This window comes from Pelecanus crispus, chromosome Z (genome assembly GCF_030463565.1).
Source record: "Pelecanus crispus isolate bPelCri1 chromosome Z, bPelCri1.pri, whole genome shotgun sequence".
Taxonomy (NCBI): domain Eukaryota; kingdom Metazoa; phylum Chordata; class Aves; order Pelecaniformes; family Pelecanidae; genus Pelecanus; species Pelecanus crispus.
Window position 1 is genome coordinate 40,368,944 of NC_134676.1, and position 19,733 is coordinate 40,388,676.

The window sequence follows — 19,733 nt, forward strand, 5'->3', positions numbered from 1 at the left end:
CACGGCAGTTCGCCGCCTCTTCGCTGCTTCCCGCCCACCCGCGTTCAGGCGGAGCCTCAGTGGCCGGAGCGGTGCTGCGGGCTGCGCCCCCATTGGTGCGCTGCGGCCGGCGGCCGGTCCCGCCCCGCCGCCCCCTTGGCCGCTCCGGCAGCCGCTCGATCCGATGCAGTCGCTCGGCGGGGCGAGGCCGGCGCCGCTCCACTAGGCCGCGGAGAAGAGCAGCTCCCCAGGGGCCGCGCGTTCTCCGCCGCGGAGCGCGGCTGCGGAGCTGCGGGCCGCCGGCCGGGGCCGGGGCCGGGGCGCTGACAGCCGCCCGCCGCCGCCGCGCCGTTACTCAGCACAACCGGCACCCCTCCCCCCGCCGGCCCGGCGCTCGAGCGGCGGCGGTTGGGAAAGCGCGGGGCCGCGCGCGCGCCGCTGCCGCCGCCGCCGGCGAGCGGAGCGCCAGGCGCAGGTAAGGGCTCTCCTCCCCCCCGGCGGCGGCGGGGCCGGGAGGCGGGGGGCCGGGCGAGTTGCGGTGAGGGGATGGCGGGGGGCAGGCAGTGGCGGCCCCGGCTCGGCGCTGCCGGCGGGGTTGCGGTTCGAGGACCCGCTCCCGAGTTGGCCGCTCGGCAGGTCCGGCCGCTTCTCCCCGCCCCTCACCTGTGCGCGGCCCTTCTCCTCCGCCTGCGGCAGGCGTGCGGAGGGAGGGCCGCGGCGGGCACCGGCTTTTCCTCAGTGAGGGAGGCGGCGGTTCGGCTCTCCGACCCGAACCGGGCAAGGGGGTGGCGGCCCCCGCTCCCCCTTCCCGCCCGCGTCCCGGCTGTGGGCTCGGTGCCCCCCGCGCCGCGGGAGGGGGGTCGCCTGCCGCAGGGGCCCGGGTGCTGCGGCCGGTCTGTCCCGGGGCTCCCGTCTCCGCGGTCTGGCCGCGGACGCCTTTGTTCGGGAAACGGGCGCGCTGGCTTTTTAAACGCTTGTTAGATCCTGGCTTTTAGCGGGTCCGAATAGTGCCTCTGCGCCAGTGTTGTTGATTTCTGCGAAAGCCTTTCTAGATACAGACAGCTGAAGAGTTCATTTAATTCTCGCGAGCCGGGTTAAATGTGTTTCTTCAGCTTCTGCTGTGACGGTGGGAGTGACGCTGGCCTTAAAATTGCTCTCGGGTATTACTAATTTAAAAGTTTAAAGTATTTGGCCAGAAGGTAGCTAGGAAAGCACATGACCGCAGAAACCAAAACACAGTACCATCTGAACGTAGACCGGCTTTAAAAGCGTAGCTTCTTACTTAGGGTTTGACCGACTGGTGCAGTGAAGCACCAGACAGATGTGGCTGAAATACAAGAGGGGGCTTCCGTGCCTGTCAGCGCGCGGATGCTTTGGGCAGAGCAGTTCCCTGGTGCAGGGTCTTGCTTGGAGCGTGCAGAACATTATGTAATCCGACCTAATCCCACAGCTGTCTGGCTGGGACCTTTGGAGGGTGGGTTGGTTCTTTAGGTGAGAAGGGATGGCTAGATTTTTCACTTAGTGTTTCCTGTATTCACTTCCTCTTTTCAGCTGTGCCATTAGGTTTTGAGGTACACACAGTAACCAGCAGAAGAAGAAGAATGTCTCTGTACACAAGTTAACCTTTATAATGTTGCTAGGATTTGTGAGTATAGTAAAGCAGTTTACTTGTTTGAAAACAAACTAAGCAAAATGAAGTTTTGGGCCTACCGGGATTCTCTGGTTTTGAGTAGGTCCTTTTGCTCTTTGAAAACTACTTTAAAGAGTTACTTCACAGTATTTCTTGGTATGGGTTTTTCATTATTGAATAGACTTCCTCTGTGTTGTTTTCCAGACGTACTGTGTATTCTTTCATAATAATTCTATTATTTTAATCGTTTTATATAATATTTAATCAGACACTGACTTTTTTTTTTTTCCCCACTAAATATTTTGTTGCTTTAACTGTGAAGTAGTTGGAGGATGTTCATGCCCTTCTGTTCCATTTTTAATGTAATGCGGGTATTGAAATAAATATGAGTGCTTCAGTAGTGGCTTGAACTCAAGTTTTCATTGCATTGTGTTCAACGAAAGGGTGAGGGAAACAGCTGTAGAGTTTCTTATTTCAGCAGTACATAATGAAAAATGGTTATATAAAAAAACCAAAAGCACCCAAACAACAAACAGACAAAAAACCCCAACATTTTGAATATCTTGCCTGTTACAGTCCAAGCACCATTAAAATTTGCAAACCAGCAGCTGTATTTATGAGTTTGACTTTGTTCTTGTGAATAGTTCCTATGAAATAGGTAATTTAATTTAAATATACAATTAGAATCATTTATATTTAATGTAAATATAAGATTTCTAGATAAGCATTTGCAAGGGTTGGGCTTTTGAGGGTAATATGTAGTGAAGTACTGAAAGATGTGAATAATAGGAGCCACTCTCTTCTTAGGATTTGCAGAGGAAGGAGGACAGGAATAATTGCTTATGTGGAAGAACTACATTTGTGTTATCCTAGAAATCACAAGATAAATATTTGAGGTGTTCTTTCAGATTAGATAGACTTGTTCTCCCCTCTTCTGTCAGCCTTAATGAAAAGGTGAATTGCTGAAGAATGGATTGAAATTACTGCCTGTGGGCAGTTGTACATTTGTCATTTTCTACGTTCCTTTCTTATTCATAAGAGAGTTAGAGAGATCAATTTGATAAAATGATCTCACCTTCCTTTTAAAAGCTATCCCAGAAGGCGTGGGTGATGCCACTTGGGTCTGTTTTATTTCTTAGCCTTTCTTGGTGTAATAGTAGAAGTTTATCAGTTTTCCACAATTTCTTCCACAGAATCTTCCTACTTAATTTATATGAAAAATGCAGTATAATTTGAAAGGATATATGTATTTCTCTTATTATTTTCTTTTTGTTATTAATAATTTTACCAGCATCAGGAACTGTGTTTGCAGAACAGCACTGGCTTCTTTATTAGTACTGAAATGACAAATAGAAGTTGTTGGGATGTGTTGATCTCTGTGTCTGATGATGCTGCTGTAATGAGCACAGGGATTTACATCCTACGTGCTCAGGTGTTAGACTGTAACTTAGGTATTCATAACATATCTTAGGCAAACAAGTCCCATTAAAGTTATTCATCCGTACTTGAGGAACTGTGTGCTTAAGGTAATTTGTGGTCAGTGTTGTTTTTGCCATGGTTTCAGTAAGAGTCCAGATAAAGCATACATCAAACCCATTTGTTATTAGAGTGATTTTTAATACAACTTCACTTGTGATACCTTGTTCATGTTCCATAAATTATATTTTAGACGTAATAAAATAGAGTCTCTCAAGACTGTTGGTCTCCAAAGTTTTTACTAAAGGTGGGTGATGCTAAATGAAGGGGCGGGGATTGACTTCGTTTTTACCACAATAATTTCTGGCTGGATGAATCATTAGGAAATCACATTACATGTTTTCTAACATCAAGAACATTAAAAAAAACACTGCTGGGGGGGGTAACATTAAATTTAATCCCTCATTGAAGTATCTGTACAGTATATACCTTTTGAGGAAAGATAATGCCTATTTAGTTGAAGTTAAATTGTGATATCTGATGGATAACTTCCAGGCTGAAATGCTGATTCAGTTGAACTTTTAAACAGTGATATCAGAATTACTCTATACACCCTGGGGACTCTCTCACATCCTGGTTCCATTCCAGATCCGGAGGTTAAGAACACACTCATGTGAATACAATGAATGACAAACCAGTTCCAGTATAATGGAAACATTGTTTGCATTTAGTTGAAGGTATCCTCCTGAGGAAGTTCAGTAGATGTTTCACGTCAGACTTGTTCAGTTAGTGATGCTAGGTATCTGCTGTTTTTCTTGGGTCTTCTGAGTGAAGAAAGTAGCAAGTATTTGTTTTAAATTTGTTGCTAGCCATGATTTAGATGGAGAACAACTCCGGAATCAGAATCTTTAGTTTTGGTAGACAGAGTTTCCATTGGATTAAATGGATATTATATAAAGGCTACATTAGTCTAGTATAGGAAAGAAATAATACTTTAGCCACAGTCTTCAACATAAGTTGTTTGCCATATGTGGCAACAGCCCATTTTTAGCACATTTAACCTGTCTGCAGGCACAGTACCACCTCAGCTGATTAACTGTGGTTACTGCAGTACTGCCCTGTGTGTAAATTCCACAGGCCAGCTTCCGGTCTTCTGAAATGACTTTGACAAATAGCAAATATTTTCTGAGTGAGAGCATATTTGTAGTGTTGCTGGGCTGTTCATACTTAGAAATAATGTAAACTCCTGTTTTAATTCTTTCTGACAAGCGGATGGGGAAGCAAGTAAGAAATTCTGTAGTTATCATTATATGCTGGAATAGAGCGTGATCTGCTGTTTCTGGCTGTTCATACCTCACTCTTGGTGGTATGTATTCTTCTGAATTTTTCACATAAAATAATTTTTCTTTTTCCCCCAACACAGAATAAATGGCAGTATCTAGCTTTGGCCTTCAGGTTTTCTGAAAAGGTGGGAAAACTTACTTGGAACAGATAGGTTTAGTAGTTTCTGGCAGAAATGGAGATGTGGTTGAATGGGTCATAAGCACTCCTGCAAAAAAAAAAAGCCTGTGGTTTCTCTGGGCTGTGAACATGAACTTTCTAAGTAGAGGTGAAAGAAGTGGCTCCTTTGGTGCTCACAGCTGTAAGAGAAGTAAAGAAGGGAAAAAAGTATTGAGTTTTTCCTGTGCGTAAGACAGCCCAAGCCTTTTGTCAATCCCTAGACCTCTTCCACTTCTTGTCCCGAGTTGCAGGTTAAAATTAAACTTAATGTCCAGATAATCCCACCTGACAGGGAATAGATGAGCTATTCCAAACTTGAGTGATTACTTGTCCTGGTTACATAAATACATGAGGTGCTTGTTTCTATAGCTGGCAGAAATATGGTCATTTATTCAGGATCTTCATTTAAGAGACAATCTACCTTTTTATGGGAGGTGATTAGTACACCCTTCCTGCCATCTCCTCTGAATTGGTAGTGTTGGTCACCCATATCTAAGAATCTGTGATTTCTCTCTATTTTAAAGAAAACTAGAGACTCGGGGTGAGAGCACTTGGCTGTAGCAGCCTTGGCAAAAAAAAAAAAAAATAGGGTTTTGTGCCTTACAAAGAGGAGTAGCATTCCAAGAATACTCCTGTTGTTTGTCAGACTGTCTTGCTGTGCCTGTGTTTACTACTCTACAAGTATACTCTATGTGACTTTGTATGTAGTATGCATTCATACTCTGCCACAGGGAAGAGACCATTCACACATCCAAAATATGGATAGTTGTTTTGTGATCGATATTCAGCAGTTCTTACAGCAGTGTCCTTGAAGCTTTTCTAAAGCGAAATTTATACTGGCATGAAAACTATGCTGATGATAAACTTTGAAATGTGATCTGAATATCGCCAACTGTTATAGTTAGCAGTAAGATTTTATTGTTGGATTACCCAAGTATTTCTGAAATGACATGGGACTATGGACATCAGAAATCAGCTTGTTTTGTTCCCATTTGTAAATGTGGTTCTGGCAGTCAAAGCTGGTACATGAAACTGTAAGAGTGTTTCTGTTCGCAGTGGCCTGGCAGGAATGAGCTTGAGACCTGTAGATAGATTCGGGATGGTAAAGTTGTTTAAGTTGAGATGAAACATCAGATGCCTTAACGCAAAGAAAGTAGTGTAAATGCTTATCTTCGGTGTGCTGGTTTCCAGCATGGCTTTTGGCAGATTTCATCGCTCTTCCTGTCTCTGAGAAAAAGTATTGTCACAGCAAAGGCTTTCCCCTCCCCCCCATCTTCTCCCTGCTGTAAATTAAGAGGACACAATGCCTGATTTTCAGGGCAACTGTATCTTTACCTAGTTTGCTTTAGGGGTGTGTGTGTGTTTACTATTCTTCCTCCCCCCACTGTGTTAACCAATGCTTTGAATTGGTAGTATAGATTATGTTGGTTTGTCAAATATCGGTGACAGAGCATTGGTCTGGGATGTTTTTGTTAAAGCACAGAATAAAAATAGTCGTATCGTTAATATGATCCCAGTTCCTATGTGCAATACAGGAAGCCTTAGCTAATAATTTCTTTGAAGGGTTTGGAATCATTTATGTCAGAGAGTGTGTGGAGCAAGGAAGAGTTTATGGCTGGATCTTAGTCTACTGAAGGTCTACAGTGTTTGCTAAGCCAGCAGAAGCATCTTGCTTTGCCTTCTAAGTTTTGACCTTCATGCACCTTTCGTACTGCTTGCAGGAGCCCATAACTCATGGTTGCAATACATATTATCTGTATTTAGGAAATGCTGTAGTGATTTTTGGCCGCAGAGATCTGCATAGCTTTAGTATCCTGCAAACACTGCAACCTATTTTAATTGTTTTTTGTAACATATGTGTTTGTCATCATGGGCTGAACGGGCTGAACACTTATCTTAATAGCTGAAGATGAGGGACTCCATTTCCTCCAAAGAAAATCCAAAACTCATGCTTGTTCTTTCCCTGGGTAATCATATTTTAGTTTTAATATCTGGCAGGGCTTTAGGGCCATCACTCTTCTTTAATAATATGCTTATTCTAAAGTAGCTGATGATATAAAATAACCTATTATATAGAAATTTGCATATATACTTAAATTTATGTTTTGTTAAATGTTTCCACTAAAATTATGTGTTATTTTCTAGAAAGGTTAAGTTTATATTTCCCATAAGTTTTTCTCTTTTCTTTTTGTTTATTTAGGATTGTAACTAGAAACTGATACCATTCTCTCTTCCTGTTTCAGACTAGAAGATGAATAATCTTTCCTTTAGTGAACTGTGTTGCCTGTTCTGTTGTCCACCATGCCCAGGGAAAATTGCCTCCAAACTGGCATTCTTACCTCCTGATCCTACGTACACACTGATGTGTGATGAGAGTGGTAGTCGCTGGACTTTACATCTCTCAGAGCGAGCAGACTGGCAATATTCTTCTAGAGAAAAAGATGCCATTGAGTGCTTCATGACTAGAACAAGTAAAGGTAACAGGATTGCCTGTATGTTTGTGCGTTGCTCACCTAACGCCAAGTATACTTTGCTCTTCTCACATGGAAATGCTGTTGACCTAGGTCAGATGAGCAGCTTTTACATAGGACTGGGTTCACGGATTAATTGCAACATATTCTCATATGATTATTCTGGATATGGTGCAAGTTCTGGGAAGCCAACAGAGAAGAATCTGTATGCTGACATTGATGCTGCTTGGGTGGCTCTTAGGACAAGGTAAGACATTAGTTGCCATTTTTCTTTTACAGCGTGCTTTTCAAATGGTTGTACTTAATCTGCATTGGTGGTTTAAACAGAAATGCTGTATTTTAGGATTAATGGATTCATATCCAAGCTGACTGGTGGTGCCTTATGCTGAAGGCATTGTCAGTATTGAGCAGGATCTGTATAGTACTGATGTATACTGATGTATAGTACTGATACACTAGAGAAATTGAAATGGGATGAAATTTAATAAGGCATGTTTTGGTCTTGAATGATTAGAAGATAATTTTCATTGTCACAGTTTAGGATCTTCTCAGTTGGAAGTCTCAGAAGATAGGAAAAACCTATAACAATTGATTCCCCAGTAACTGAGCCACTGGTGTGATGTAGGTGAGAGAAGATGCAGGTTGGTTTTTTAGATAATTCCATCGCCTACTGTTTTTTGTAGAAAGAAGCAGTGGAAAAGCTGTTATAAGAGAACCTGGTGAGACTCTTTGGATTTCTGTGTGGTATTCAGACCACCTTTGTTTCAGAGTTCAGACTAACAGCTACAGCATTTCCAAAGATAGTTTTCTTTATAAAACAAAAAGATGTTTTTATCTTGGCAAAATGTGATGTGTGGGAGAGGTTGTAACTGATCTGTGTAACTACATTATGGTGGGAACAAAAAACAGGAATTTGAATCAGTGGTGTTAGCTTAAATAGATTAAAACTGGACAGGGAAAAAAAATGCAAATTGGAAGGATGTTGTTTCAGCAATTTTTGTGTTCTAAGCCTCTGGAAAAATAGTAAGATAAAATAGGCAGATAAATGGTAAGATGAAAGACTGTGGAGGCATCCTCTAATACAGGTAAGAATTCCAGGCACCAATGCAGCACTGAATACCCACTTCTTAAATTTGAGAGCATTTTTCACCATGGTTTGTTCCATTTAAAGCACTATTCTTCTTCTGTTACAAGTACGCAAACTACAGAAAGACTATTTTTTAAAATACTATGCAATCATAAGAATAGAAGTTCACCAAAAAACCTTCCATCATACTGTGTATTTTGCAGCAAAAAGCTGTGAAAACCTGAATTTAATGCAGAGTAGCATGTTATGGTTTGATCATTGCAACTTGAGCATACTGTTTAATAATGTATCAGGGATGTGACTTAGTGTAAAGGCATGCGTAAAGACTCTTTAAATCTTGGAGCCCGGTAATTGTAACAGTGAATTTAGAACTTGATCAATGTAATATTAACTATTTTCCTATTACTTTGGAGTGGATTATGCCTTTTCAGTGTTTTAAATACACATATTGTCTTGCATTTCTTTTACATTATAACAAAGGTGTGGTACTTCTTTTTAAAGAAGCATATTTTATTCATAAAGTGGGGGGAATGCTTATTACCACAAACCTCATACAACCACAGGGGACAGGTATTCAGCTTCATATATTCAAAAAGATGCCTACTGTGTTGTTAGATTAGGTTTTGGCATTTCTTTTGGTTACAGTGGAAAGTTGAGGTATAACTAGACATCCGTTCTGTAAGCCAAGAGCTGCAATAGGTGCAGTGGTGACTGTGGCTTGTAGTTGAATAAGATTGTTCATTATAATATCCCATCTGAACATGTCCTTTGCTGAACAGACATTGTGGGGGGAAACTCTAAATACACACTCCATCTGTCTGCTTTTCCCTCTTCCATTCAGGAATGACCTCACCTCAATTCCGTTTGCTGTCCGTGTTTTTTTTTTTTTTTGTGTCAAAACCTCGTTTAGACATACATAATTCTGTAGAGTGTATAGAGTTTCAATTGGTCTGCCCAATTCATGGATTTCACAAATGTGACCTGAATGTTTTCCATTGCTTAAAAAGTTGTTGGTATCACTAGTTTCCACTGTGGTACTTTCAACAACTTTCCAATTTGCAGACCTGGTCTTGTCCTTGTATTTGAATGCTGAATGTAGCAGGGAGAAGTTCAGCACATGACTCTGGATATACTGTACTAGCTCACAGTTTGATTACCAGTCCATGGTATTCTCTTGAGCCCTGAGACAGTGCTCACCTGTGTTTAAATACTTCATGAATATCTGGACCAGAATGGAGCCTTTGAGCATTTGCTGCAGCATTGATTCAGTTTTCTAGCGTAGCCTGTTCTGTCAGTGTTACACTGGCACCATCTTTAACGTTTTATAATGTAAGTGTTCTGCAAAAACAAATTAATTCAGTGGATTGTTTGCAGGATAGATATAAGTATAGCTGTAACTCCTTTGAAATTCATGTTGATGGGATGAGAGAAGAAAGGGATCCTAGAGTTTTAAACTGTGCCTCACAGATTGTGCTGGGACGAAGAAAGGAATGGAGAAATTACCTTTGTTGGAGGTTGATCACAGCCACCCACAGTTCCTTGCATTCCCTGTTCTGTGAAATGTGATCATAGAACACAGCTTTAAAAGGTATTTCTGGGGTAATTGAAATGCTGATGTGGATTTCCTTCTATAGTCAACACAGCTGCTTGTGGTGGAGACGGGTTAAGTTAGTGTGTTAAATTTTATATCTTGGAAGGATAATCCAGTTGGTCCTCTGTAAACTGGCACAACTGTCCAGTGGGGACTGGATACCTAGGGTGAAATAGTCTGGAACTAGTATTGAGGGTGATGGTGAGGTTGATCCAACACCACGTTCTTAAAAGTGATTGCTGTAAGGGTATGTGAATATTGTCATTCATGTAAATGAATACAGAAAGCTGATTTAGCAGCAGATCAGAAGAGGTAAACAGCAGATGCTGATTCTGAATTGTGTCCCTATTCTTTACCTGCTTTGAGTATTTTAAGAGGGAACAGTAGCTAACCATGTGGATGCTGACTGTGGAAGAAGGCAAGGTGATTCACTACATCATGTTTGGGAAAGTTGCACACTCTGGCATATTCATGTGCATGGCACTATATAAAAGCTGCAAGTGAGGACATTCTTTTTCAGACTGTCATAGCTACAAAGTGTTGAAATGCCAGGAGTCATTTTAGGATACGCCTATTTTCTGCTGTCCTGGTCTCTGAAAGCCTTTGATGACACTCTAGCAAGGGTGGAAAGGTTTAACCAGCCCCAGGCAAATGCAGGGCAAGTGGTGCTCATTCAGAAAGCTGATGACTTGCCAGAGTTGCCTCATGACAAGATTTACCTTTAAGAAGCCAGTCTTTTCATTGTTGCTTATCATGGACTGTATAATAATTGAAAAATTGAAAGGTAAATCTCACCATCAGACTGATGTGTCAAAATGGACAGAATGTCCATAATTTGAACAGTCAAATACAGGTATAATATCAAACCTATTTGGATGTTCACTGAAAGTGTTCTTTTGAGAATTCACAAATTATGTATTTCTTTTTCATTCAAAAGTAGGGCATTTTTTTTGCTAGAAAAATGAGGTGCCTTAAATTTGAACTTTGAAGAGAAATTGAGCTTCTATTTAAATTGATAGGGAAATGTAGCTCAATTTATCGTGAAGAGAAATCTTGCCAATAAAACAAATGTACCAGTAGCATTGTAAGGTTTAGAAAAGGCCAAACCATCATGAGAGAGGCAGAGGAGGTGCAGTTTGTTGATTACTACATGTGTGGTCAATGGGCTTGCCTCTCATAAAACATAGTTCCCTTTTTCTTCTAGCAATGTTACCTGTTGTATGCACAAGAAGGGGAATGTACACCTGAGTTGAGGAAGAGCTGTACACTCACAAATTTTATTCATGGCCTGGAATGTTGATAGCTAAAGGTGTGGAAGGATGTTCATGCCCTTCGTGTTCTGCAATTTGCAGCTGTAATTTCGTGTGTTATGTGCATGATGACAAAAGCTTCTGAAATGTGCATTGAAATTCCCTCAGGATGTTCCCCTTTGTTCCTTGTGCCCCAAGCACTGCTGTCGGTTAGTTAAATGCATGTGTTGCAATAGCTTCACAAACAGTAGCCTCTCTAGAGCATCCATTGCAACTCTTCATTAGTGTGAACCTGAGAGGTACTACTGAAAATATACCCTTCTAAGGTTGATTTTGCTGATATTTTATTTTATTATTGTAAAGTGAGCAAGTCTTCTAAATTAACAGCAGTGGTTCAGAAGTAAAAAGATAAATTTTCTGTCTTCCTTAGGTATATTGAGGACAAAATGGCAGGTACTCAAGTATACTGTGGTAATTTCAGCTGGTTTTTTATTGTTAAAGGTAACTGAAGTGAAAAAAAAAAAAAAACAACCCAAAACAAAAAATCACAAATGACTTGTTACAGCCAGACATGCATTTTGTAGTTTGCATATTGCACATCATAGTAATGTGATGTATATCTAATGAAAGTATGTGGTATGATGAATATCCAATGTAAGTGATGTAAGATATATATCCAATTAAAGTGTTCAAGGTAAGGTTGGATGGGGCTTTGAGCAACCAAGATTTAGTGAAAGATGGCCCTGCCTATGGTGGGGGCCTGGACTAGGTCATCTTCCAACCCAAACTTTTCTGATTCTGTGAAAAGCAAAAAAGGAGTGAGGGAGCGGCAGAAAAAGAGGTGGACCATCATTAAGATAAGTGTTGTTTAGTAAAGTGCAGAAAAAAGGTCTTGTTACAGAGACAGAAATATAAAGGAAATGGTGAAAGAGTTTCTGCTACAGCATATTGTAAAATTTGTCACAAAGGGGGAAAAAAATAATATTTCATTGCTGTTTAGCAGTTCTTTTCCTGCCAGAAGCTGAAAAGATGAGGCAGGAGTGTTCAGGGTTGCCTCTTTTACAAGAGACCATCTGTATCTGATCAGCATGTGTAGGTTTGCAGGAGGGGATACTGGCTTCATTAGTTGCCCTGTGTTAGCTTGGGCCATGATTCTAGGAGTGGTCAGATGGTACAGTTACAATGATTTACTGGCTTGCTTCTTCCTTTAACCCACCAGTGGCATGTTGTTTCTTGCTGGCCCTGAAGACAGCCAGCACAAAGGAGCAGAAAAGTACCCTACTCCCTGAAGAGATTAATTTAGTTACCTAAACTAGTTGGTGAAGCGCAGTGAGGGGCAACATGTGGCTGAGGATGCAAATAGGCAAGTGGTTCTCTTCTGCTTGGTGGTAGCTTACCTTTGTAATGGCACTGTGATGACAGAGCAGAAGTTTGTGAGTGCTCAGACACTCTGTGTAGATGCCAGCAAGCTTATGTCAACAGAGGTGCATTTACTTCTATGTAAAAACTGCTCTGTAAAAACCGTTCCATGTGCTTTCCAGGCAGATAGCCCTTAGGTGCATGAACATAAAGGATGAACCAGGTGTTGAGAGGAACTGAAATTGCAGTTGCTGTGGGAAGGAGAAAAATGTTGTAGGCAGCCTTTAAACTGTGGAAAATATCTGTCTAAATTTTATGTTAGATTCAGTCCAGTATAACTTGCTTCTGAGGAAGAATGCTTTCTCTGAGAAGGTAGACCCTGTGCACAGCCACTTTAAAGATTTTGTTCCAAGGTCCTTTCTGGTGATCATTGCTTAAAAAAAAAAAAACAAAAACAAAAACAAACCCAAACAAACCATAAAAAACCCCCACCATTATCAACAACAACAAATGGAAGGCCTGTTTATGCTGACACAAGTTATCTAAGATTACTTGAGTAGACAATAGTGTTTACATTACTCCTATGATCAACATAATGAGCTTTCAAAGGTATCAACCGTTTTTACAGCATGTCTTTGACCTCATGTCACCAGAACAGCTACTTACAGTATATGGCTCTGTAACTGTCATGTTCCCCTTCCTTGGGATGGCCTGTAATTCTAAGGCACTGTTTAAGAGAACAGTATTACTGCCACTTTTTCTCTTGATCTGACACGTCCCTATTTGGGAGACCAGATGTGTAGTGAACTAATAATTTTCTATCAAACTTCTTGGAGCTTACCTGGAGTTTACAGGACTGTCAGAAGGAGGAGTAGATGAATTTTATGTCTAGAGAACTTACCAACAGTTATCTTTAAGACTTTTTCCATTTTAGATCAGAAAGTGATACTTTTGGGAGAGAGGAACTGAGGGGCAGTTGGACTCTTCCTTTGTCCCTGAACTTTTCAGAAGCATGTTCAAGAGAAGAAGGAAGACTGGAGACAGACACAGCAGGTGTTGTTCTCTGTTTTCCAAGCTTCTTGGTTTGGGTTGGCTTTTTTTTTCCCCCCCAAGCCAGAATATTAAAAAATCTAACTACTTTGAATCACCACTTCTGGTGACTGGTGTCACTATTTTAGTTTTCCAGACTGCAAAACAAATAGTTTCTGGTGGGTGCTGTGAAGGCCATCTGTTTGGCTGTGATGGAGAAAGGGTTACTTTAATCCGAATATAGTACATGCTTTACTTGGAATACTTTTTTGTAGCTAATATTTAGCTATCTGTAGGCTGAATGATTTGGATCCAAAAATAGGGGGAAAAGTAATAAGAGAGAGGAGAATATATGCTCCAAAATATACTCTTAAGTTTTGCTTTAAGTTTCTGTGCAATGGCCTGCATGTTGTAAAACTCAATACGTGAGGAAATGTGAGTGTGATCATTTGCAAGGTTTTTTATTTGAGAACTATGTTATGTCATAACACACTGTGCAAGCTCCTTGCCATACTAATGATGCAAAGTGTCAAGTATTAATGTCAATTTTGTTCTGATTATATTAAAGGAATAGAAGGGCATACTGTACTTTCAGAATGGACAAATGTGATTTGAATTATTTTGAATTAGGAGATTAATTGTAAAAGGATGGGTGTTAGGCTGTTCTCAGGTCTTTCAGAAGAGATACAGAAATAGTGAAGACCTCGCGTTTGTTTCAAAGCTTTAATTTATTGTATTTTTGTGTGTTGGAATTTTGAGAAAATCTTTGTTAATCAGAATGTTTGAAATGTTTTATTCTCTGAGAACTATTTTGAGGCAGAGGGCTTGCCTGTAGTTCCAGGCTGATGGTTGAGTCTTAGTGTTTTAGAACTCTTAATTTTATTATGATCCTAGAAACTCTTTCTAGGAAATGATGATAGTAATTAAGTAGTCATGATACAGATAGAGTCTGTGAATGTATCTGTGCTAGTACTTTTACAGCTTTTATGTTTCATTCTATCAGAACACAATTAAATAAATAGATGAATAGTTAAATAAACAATGTTAGCTGTGAACAGTGGATTTTAGCCCCAATTTAGAAAGCTTATTGGGGTGCCTAATGAGTTCTGCTAGTGTCATGGTTTAGCCCCAGCCAGCAACTAAGCACCATGCAGACACTCGCTCACTCCCCCTACCCCAATGGGATGGGGGAGAGAATTGGAGGAGTAAGAGTGAGAAACACTCTTGGGTTGAGATAAGACTGGTTTAATAACTGAAATAAAGTAAAATAGTAATGATGATAATAGCAATACAATAATGATGATAATAATAATAATATACAAAGCAAGTGATGCACAATGCAATTGCTCACCACCCGCCGACCAATACCCAGACAGTTCCCGAGCAGCAATCGCGGCTCCCCGGCCAACCCCCCCCCAGTTTATATACTGAGCATGATGCCATATGGTATGGAATAGCCCTTTGGTCAGTTTGGATCAACTCTTCTGGCTGTGCCCCCTCCCAGTTTCTTGTGCACCTGGCAGAGCATGGGAAGCTGAAAAGTCCTTGACTGGCATAAGCAGTACTTAGCAACAACTGAAATATCAGTGTGTTTTCAGCATTCTTCTCATACTAAATCCAAAACACAGCACTGTAACAGCTACTAGGAAGAAAATTAACTCTATCCCAGCCGAAACCAGGACAGCTAGTAATACTTGTATTTTAGTAATACTTTAATTGTGATTTTGTTTTTCTTGAAATCTTCCTAGATTTTTTTTTTTAATTAACTGTTTATTACATACTGATGTAATACAGAGGACACATTTTCTGGCTTACGGAAAAGTACTTGTGGAATTTTGGTTTTTGTTGGTTGGTAATTTGAATGTCTTGGTACATGTGAAACATCTTTTTTCCTAACGTTCCTGATTTTGGGGCTTTTAGACTTTACTAATTCTAGTGTTTGGTGGCCTATACAGTTATTTAGCTATATTTATAAGATACTGGACAATTTCTCATTTACCTCTGTTTCTGTGGCTTTACTGGAGGTATGCAAATTGTACTAATTTGAGAACTCCTTTGTGGGTATGGGTGTTGTTATCTAGCTTTGACAGAAAAGATGTGTGCATTTATTGTAGAAGAGGTAATGGTTGCACTGCCCTTCACTTCAACTGAAAACAGTTGATTGTCAGTCCTTTTAGGATTATAGTCAGTTGCCAAACATTAAACTTACCTCATGCTGTTCCACAGTGGTGTTAGGCTAGTCTGCTGTAACTCAGAAAGCTGAACAAGCTTCTGATAATACATGAGAACAATGTTTGATTTTGGTTTGTTGGGTGGTTTTTGGTTTTTGGTTGGTTTTTTTTGGGGGGGGGTGATGGTGGTAGTGCAGTATCTCTTCCTATTTAAGGTACTTCCTTTCCCAACTAAGTTAAACAAAGGTACCCAGATAGATACCCTTTTGCAGTCTGAAACTGTGGTAAGAGTACTTTGTTAGTATAGATCAATGTATCAGCAGCTCACATCTGCTGTGGGCACAGTTCTTGCCATTGTAACATGCTGCTTAGAGGCTTTTTCCAGTGTTACTTGGGTACCAGCTGCTCTTTGTATCTATGCCAATGCAGAAAAATATATTAGATCTGACTTGTATAAGTGTTAACTAGATGTTTCATGACTCTTACCTCAGCTAATTACAGAAAAAAATGAGTGTTTTCATCTTACTAGGAGGGAGACTTTCACTTTAATTTTGTAGCTTATTGGGCTGTCTTAATTGTGGGTTAGGTTGGGTATTCCTCTTGCTAGCTTGCATGTCAAATCAACTTTGATAAGAAAGAAGCATCTCAGCTATTACAGAGAATGCACAATATTCTGGCTACTGTCTGTATGAGCATACTTTAGGTCCCACTGAATTACTGAGCAGTTTTTAGCAGGTATCGTTAAGAGTAAAGCTGACTAAATTTTTGCAGGTTTGACTATGCTCCACTTGATGATGATCATAGAGCTAGTAAGGCTCTAATCAATTTTCTTTTGTAGGTCCACTAGAGTTAGTGCTAAAGGCTTTCAACTAGTATACAAGTCACAACTGCATTTACAAATCCGTATTTAAAAAAATAACCCCATATTTCAGTTTCATTCAGGCATAAGGGGAAAAAAAAATTAACTGCAAATGGAGAGTAAATAATTGCCCCTTTAAGTTAGGAATGTTATAGAATATACTTGCTTATTCTTCTACCAGCTCCTGTTTCATCGTTTATCCTCTTCAGGAAATTATCATCTTCAGAAATTCTTTTTTTGCCTTGCTGTGTAGTTGCGGTTTTGTCTGTTTCACTTTATATGCCACTGCCATTAACATTTTTAATTTTCTAGGTACGGAATCCGCCCTGAAAATGTGATTATATATGGCCAGAGTATAGGAACAGTACCATCTGTGGATCTTGCTGCTAGGTATGAAAGTGCTGCTGTAATTCTTCATTCTCCGCTGACCTCAGGAATGCGAGTAGCTTTTCCTGATACAAAGAAGACCTATTGTTTTGATGCATTCCCAAAGTAAGTTGTAGGATTTTTTTTACTCTGCATGCATTTTTCTCTATTACAGAAGTTTTAGACTAGGGAAACAAGTAATATGGCAAATTCTCTGAAACCTTTTTCAAAGGTTTAGCAAAAACAGTTGGAGAAAAATCAGAGTGAATAATGACAATGAGGAACATTTGAGTTGAAGTTTACAGAACTTTGTAAATCTTCTCAGTTTTTCACATCTCTAATCATTTCAGTGGGTATCTGTTAAAGAAGCGATCAGGTTTCCTATATGTAACCCCTAATAACACTAATTCTAACAAGCAGTTCTAGTCTAGAGAATTGTTAATCTGGGTAACTGTGGACAAAGTCTTTAGCTTATGTTTCCATAAGTAGCAAAGACTGGGAGACTAAGTAGACATTAACTGAAGAAAATTCCTGTCGTGTTTCAGAAATACGCTGCTAGTTGGCCATTACAAATTGGTACACTTGTCTCAAAGAATTAATTGTATTTTGAGTATCAAATTTCAAAGACTTTTTTCCCCCCAAGATGGTCAAACTTTAAGTGCTAAAATTCTTTCAGTTCTGACAAGGACATTTTACTGAAAAAGTCTGAAGTAATGTTTTCATCAGTCCAGCGACTTTTTTTTTTTTTTTTGAAGCGAACATGGCAATGCATGCTACTTTTAGATGGATTGCTTTGTTATTTGATCCTAATATTTTTCCAGTCATGTTTTTCCTTTCTGTGTGGCTTTACATGTGCTACTCTAATGGCTTCCAGGATGTTGATAAGATCTAATTTTCTAATGATTTAAACAACTTCAGAATTAAATGGTTAAAACTACAATGTGTAATTAAAAACTGAAAATAACAGTCTGGTTCTTCGAAAAGATTTAATAAAGCTCACCATGTTCATAGTTGTAATGTTTTTCTTACAGCATTGACAAAATTTCTAAAATAACATCTCCTGTGTTAATAATCCATGGGACTGAAGATGAAGTAATTGACTTTTCACATGGCCTAGCATTATTTGAGCGTTGCCAGAGACCTGTAGAACCACTGTGGGTAGAAGGAGCGGGCCATAATGATGTGGAACTCTATGGACAGTATCTTGAAAGATTAAAACAGTTTGTGTCACAGGAACTGGTGAACTTGTAATTTTCTTTGTATATTTACATGCTTTTTCATATCACTGCAGAACTGCACACCTTGATAAATACATAACATAAAACCTGACGGTTGTGTTTTCAAATCATCTTGGTTGCCTTCATTAAATGTACAGGTAGTGATTTGTCAACATAATTAATGAAGGTTTTAATGCCAGTATTATAAACTGGAATTACATGATCATGCAGTCAGGCTTGGCAGTTCATATTACTTTATGTGAGGTTTTTTCTTCTTAGATGTAAAAAAAAAAAAAAATTCACAAGAAGTACTGTATGAAATTTTAATTAAATAAAATCAAATGCTGTAAAAGTGTTGCCAAATGCTTTAGCATATCAAAACCAAGTTTATAAATATTTTTTAAACATCTCAAAAATGTACTGTGACTTACTCTGTTGCACAGGTGTAAATTAAAAGCTAGACTTTTAAGCAGTTGTTCTGTAAAAATGTAATAGCCATGAAATTTGAACAAATACTAATGTATGTAGTAAGAATAGACAGTCACTGGAAATGACCCATGCCCTGTTATAGGGGGAGGGGGTCAAAATAGATCTCTTTTTCCATATTTTTCATATCTTTTGTGCTTAGTTTTACTTTAGTTGTTTTGTTCTTGTGTTGTCCCTTACCTCTCAGGTTAAACAAATTTATCCACTCATCTTCTCAGCTGTCCTAATCTTGCCAAAATAATGCTGCAAGTTATCGTTGTTGTAATGTAAATACGATTCACGAGTGCTACTGAGGCCACTAAGTACTTAACTGAAACCAGTAAGACTTTTAGAACCTGGAAGGCTTTGTGGACAACGTAGTTTTAAACACTGATTGCGTAGAGATGCAATATTTCATTAGAAAGAACCTGGAAGTTTGTCCAACTTTGTAATAAACAATTTGCAAGTTTGCAGTTGTCTGATCAGGCTTACTTTTGGATGTTTAGTGTAAAAGCTTATTGTTTTTTGAGTATTGTATGGAAATTTTACTAATCACATCTGGATGGGACGGGGGGAGGGGCAAGAAGAGAATGTTGACATTTTTCTATTAACTCATAGTAAAATAAACTTTGTAAGTTGCCTTTCCCTTGAATGCATTTTGCTTGAAAAAAACCTATGAAAAATAAACTGAATTATATGTAGCCTATTTGTAAACAAAGTAATATTCCAACAATACACACTGTGCTTCTAATTTTAAGGCCTTATGTAGTTTAATTGTTCTGCTTGTTTTTTTGTGATTGAGACTATTGTATACTTAAATGTAGCTTAAAGTATTGTGAAAACTTTGGTTAAGATGTGTTAACAGTAAACAATATTCCACACACTTGCTGTTCTTCCTTTCTTTTTTTTTTAGAAGAAATAGCAACAGTTGCTTGTGATATCAAAATAATAAGCAACTCCCCATTTAGTCTAGGAAATCTGAGAACTAAAGCAGTAACCCATTGTTACGATTTGTCAGCACATTTCTTTCTCAGCAGCACCCTCCCACCCCCATGCCTCATCTTGCTTCTTTCTGCCATTAACATACAGGTTTTCTGCTGCAGAGCTACTTACAAACACTCTTCTGTAATTAATTAAAATTTAGCTTTCTTTGAAATCATCAGTGACGTCTTGTGCTTTTTGGTTTGTTAATTGAATAGAAAGAAATTTGAATTTGTTCTCAAGCAACTGGGTTCTTGTTTGTCATCTTCATCAAGTATGCTTCAATGTGTTCTGAACTTCAGATTAGTATTCAGGCACAATAATATTAGACTTAAAGATTTTCATCCTAATCCAAGATTTAG

General features: G+C 39.5%; 1 protein-coding gene across 2 annotated transcripts; it reads left to right on the forward strand.

Moving 5' to 3' along the window:
- The first annotated feature begins 437 nt into the window (after positions 1 to 437).
- ABHD17B (abhydrolase domain containing 17B, depalmitoylase) lies at positions 438 to 19,264 on the forward strand. 2 transcript variants are annotated; one of them, XM_075727070.1, is made up of 5 exons: positions 438 to 454; positions 6,769 to 7,002; positions 7,090 to 7,243; positions 16,655 to 16,834; positions 17,740 to 19,264. In XM_075727070.1, exons 2-5 carry the CDS (start codon positions 6,777 to 6,779, stop codon positions 17,957 to 17,959), a joined length of 780 nt encoding a protein of 259 aa, XP_075583185.1. In that variant the 5' UTR covers positions 438 to 454; positions 6,769 to 6,776; the 3' UTR covers positions 17,960 to 19,264. The 2 variants fall into 2 exon arrangements, with proteins under 2 accessions (XP_075583185.1, XP_075583184.1); XM_075727069.1 differs by having other exon boundaries at positions 6,769 to 7,243.
- Positions 19,265 to 19,733: the final 469 nt, after the last annotated feature.

Coding starts and splice junctions, on each gene's coding strand:
- ABHD17B (XM_075727069.1), top strand. CDS start 6,777: ATGAATAATCTTTCCTTTAGTGAACTGTGTTGCCTGTTCTGTTGTCCA. Junction 7,244..16,654: donor TGGGTGGCTCTTAGGACAAG/GTAAGACATTAG, acceptor TTAATTTTCTAG/GTACGGAATCCGCCCTGAAA. Junction 16,835..17,739: donor TGTTTTGATGCATTCCCAAA/GTAAGTTGTAGG, acceptor TTTTTCTTACAG/CATTGACAAAATTTCTAAAA.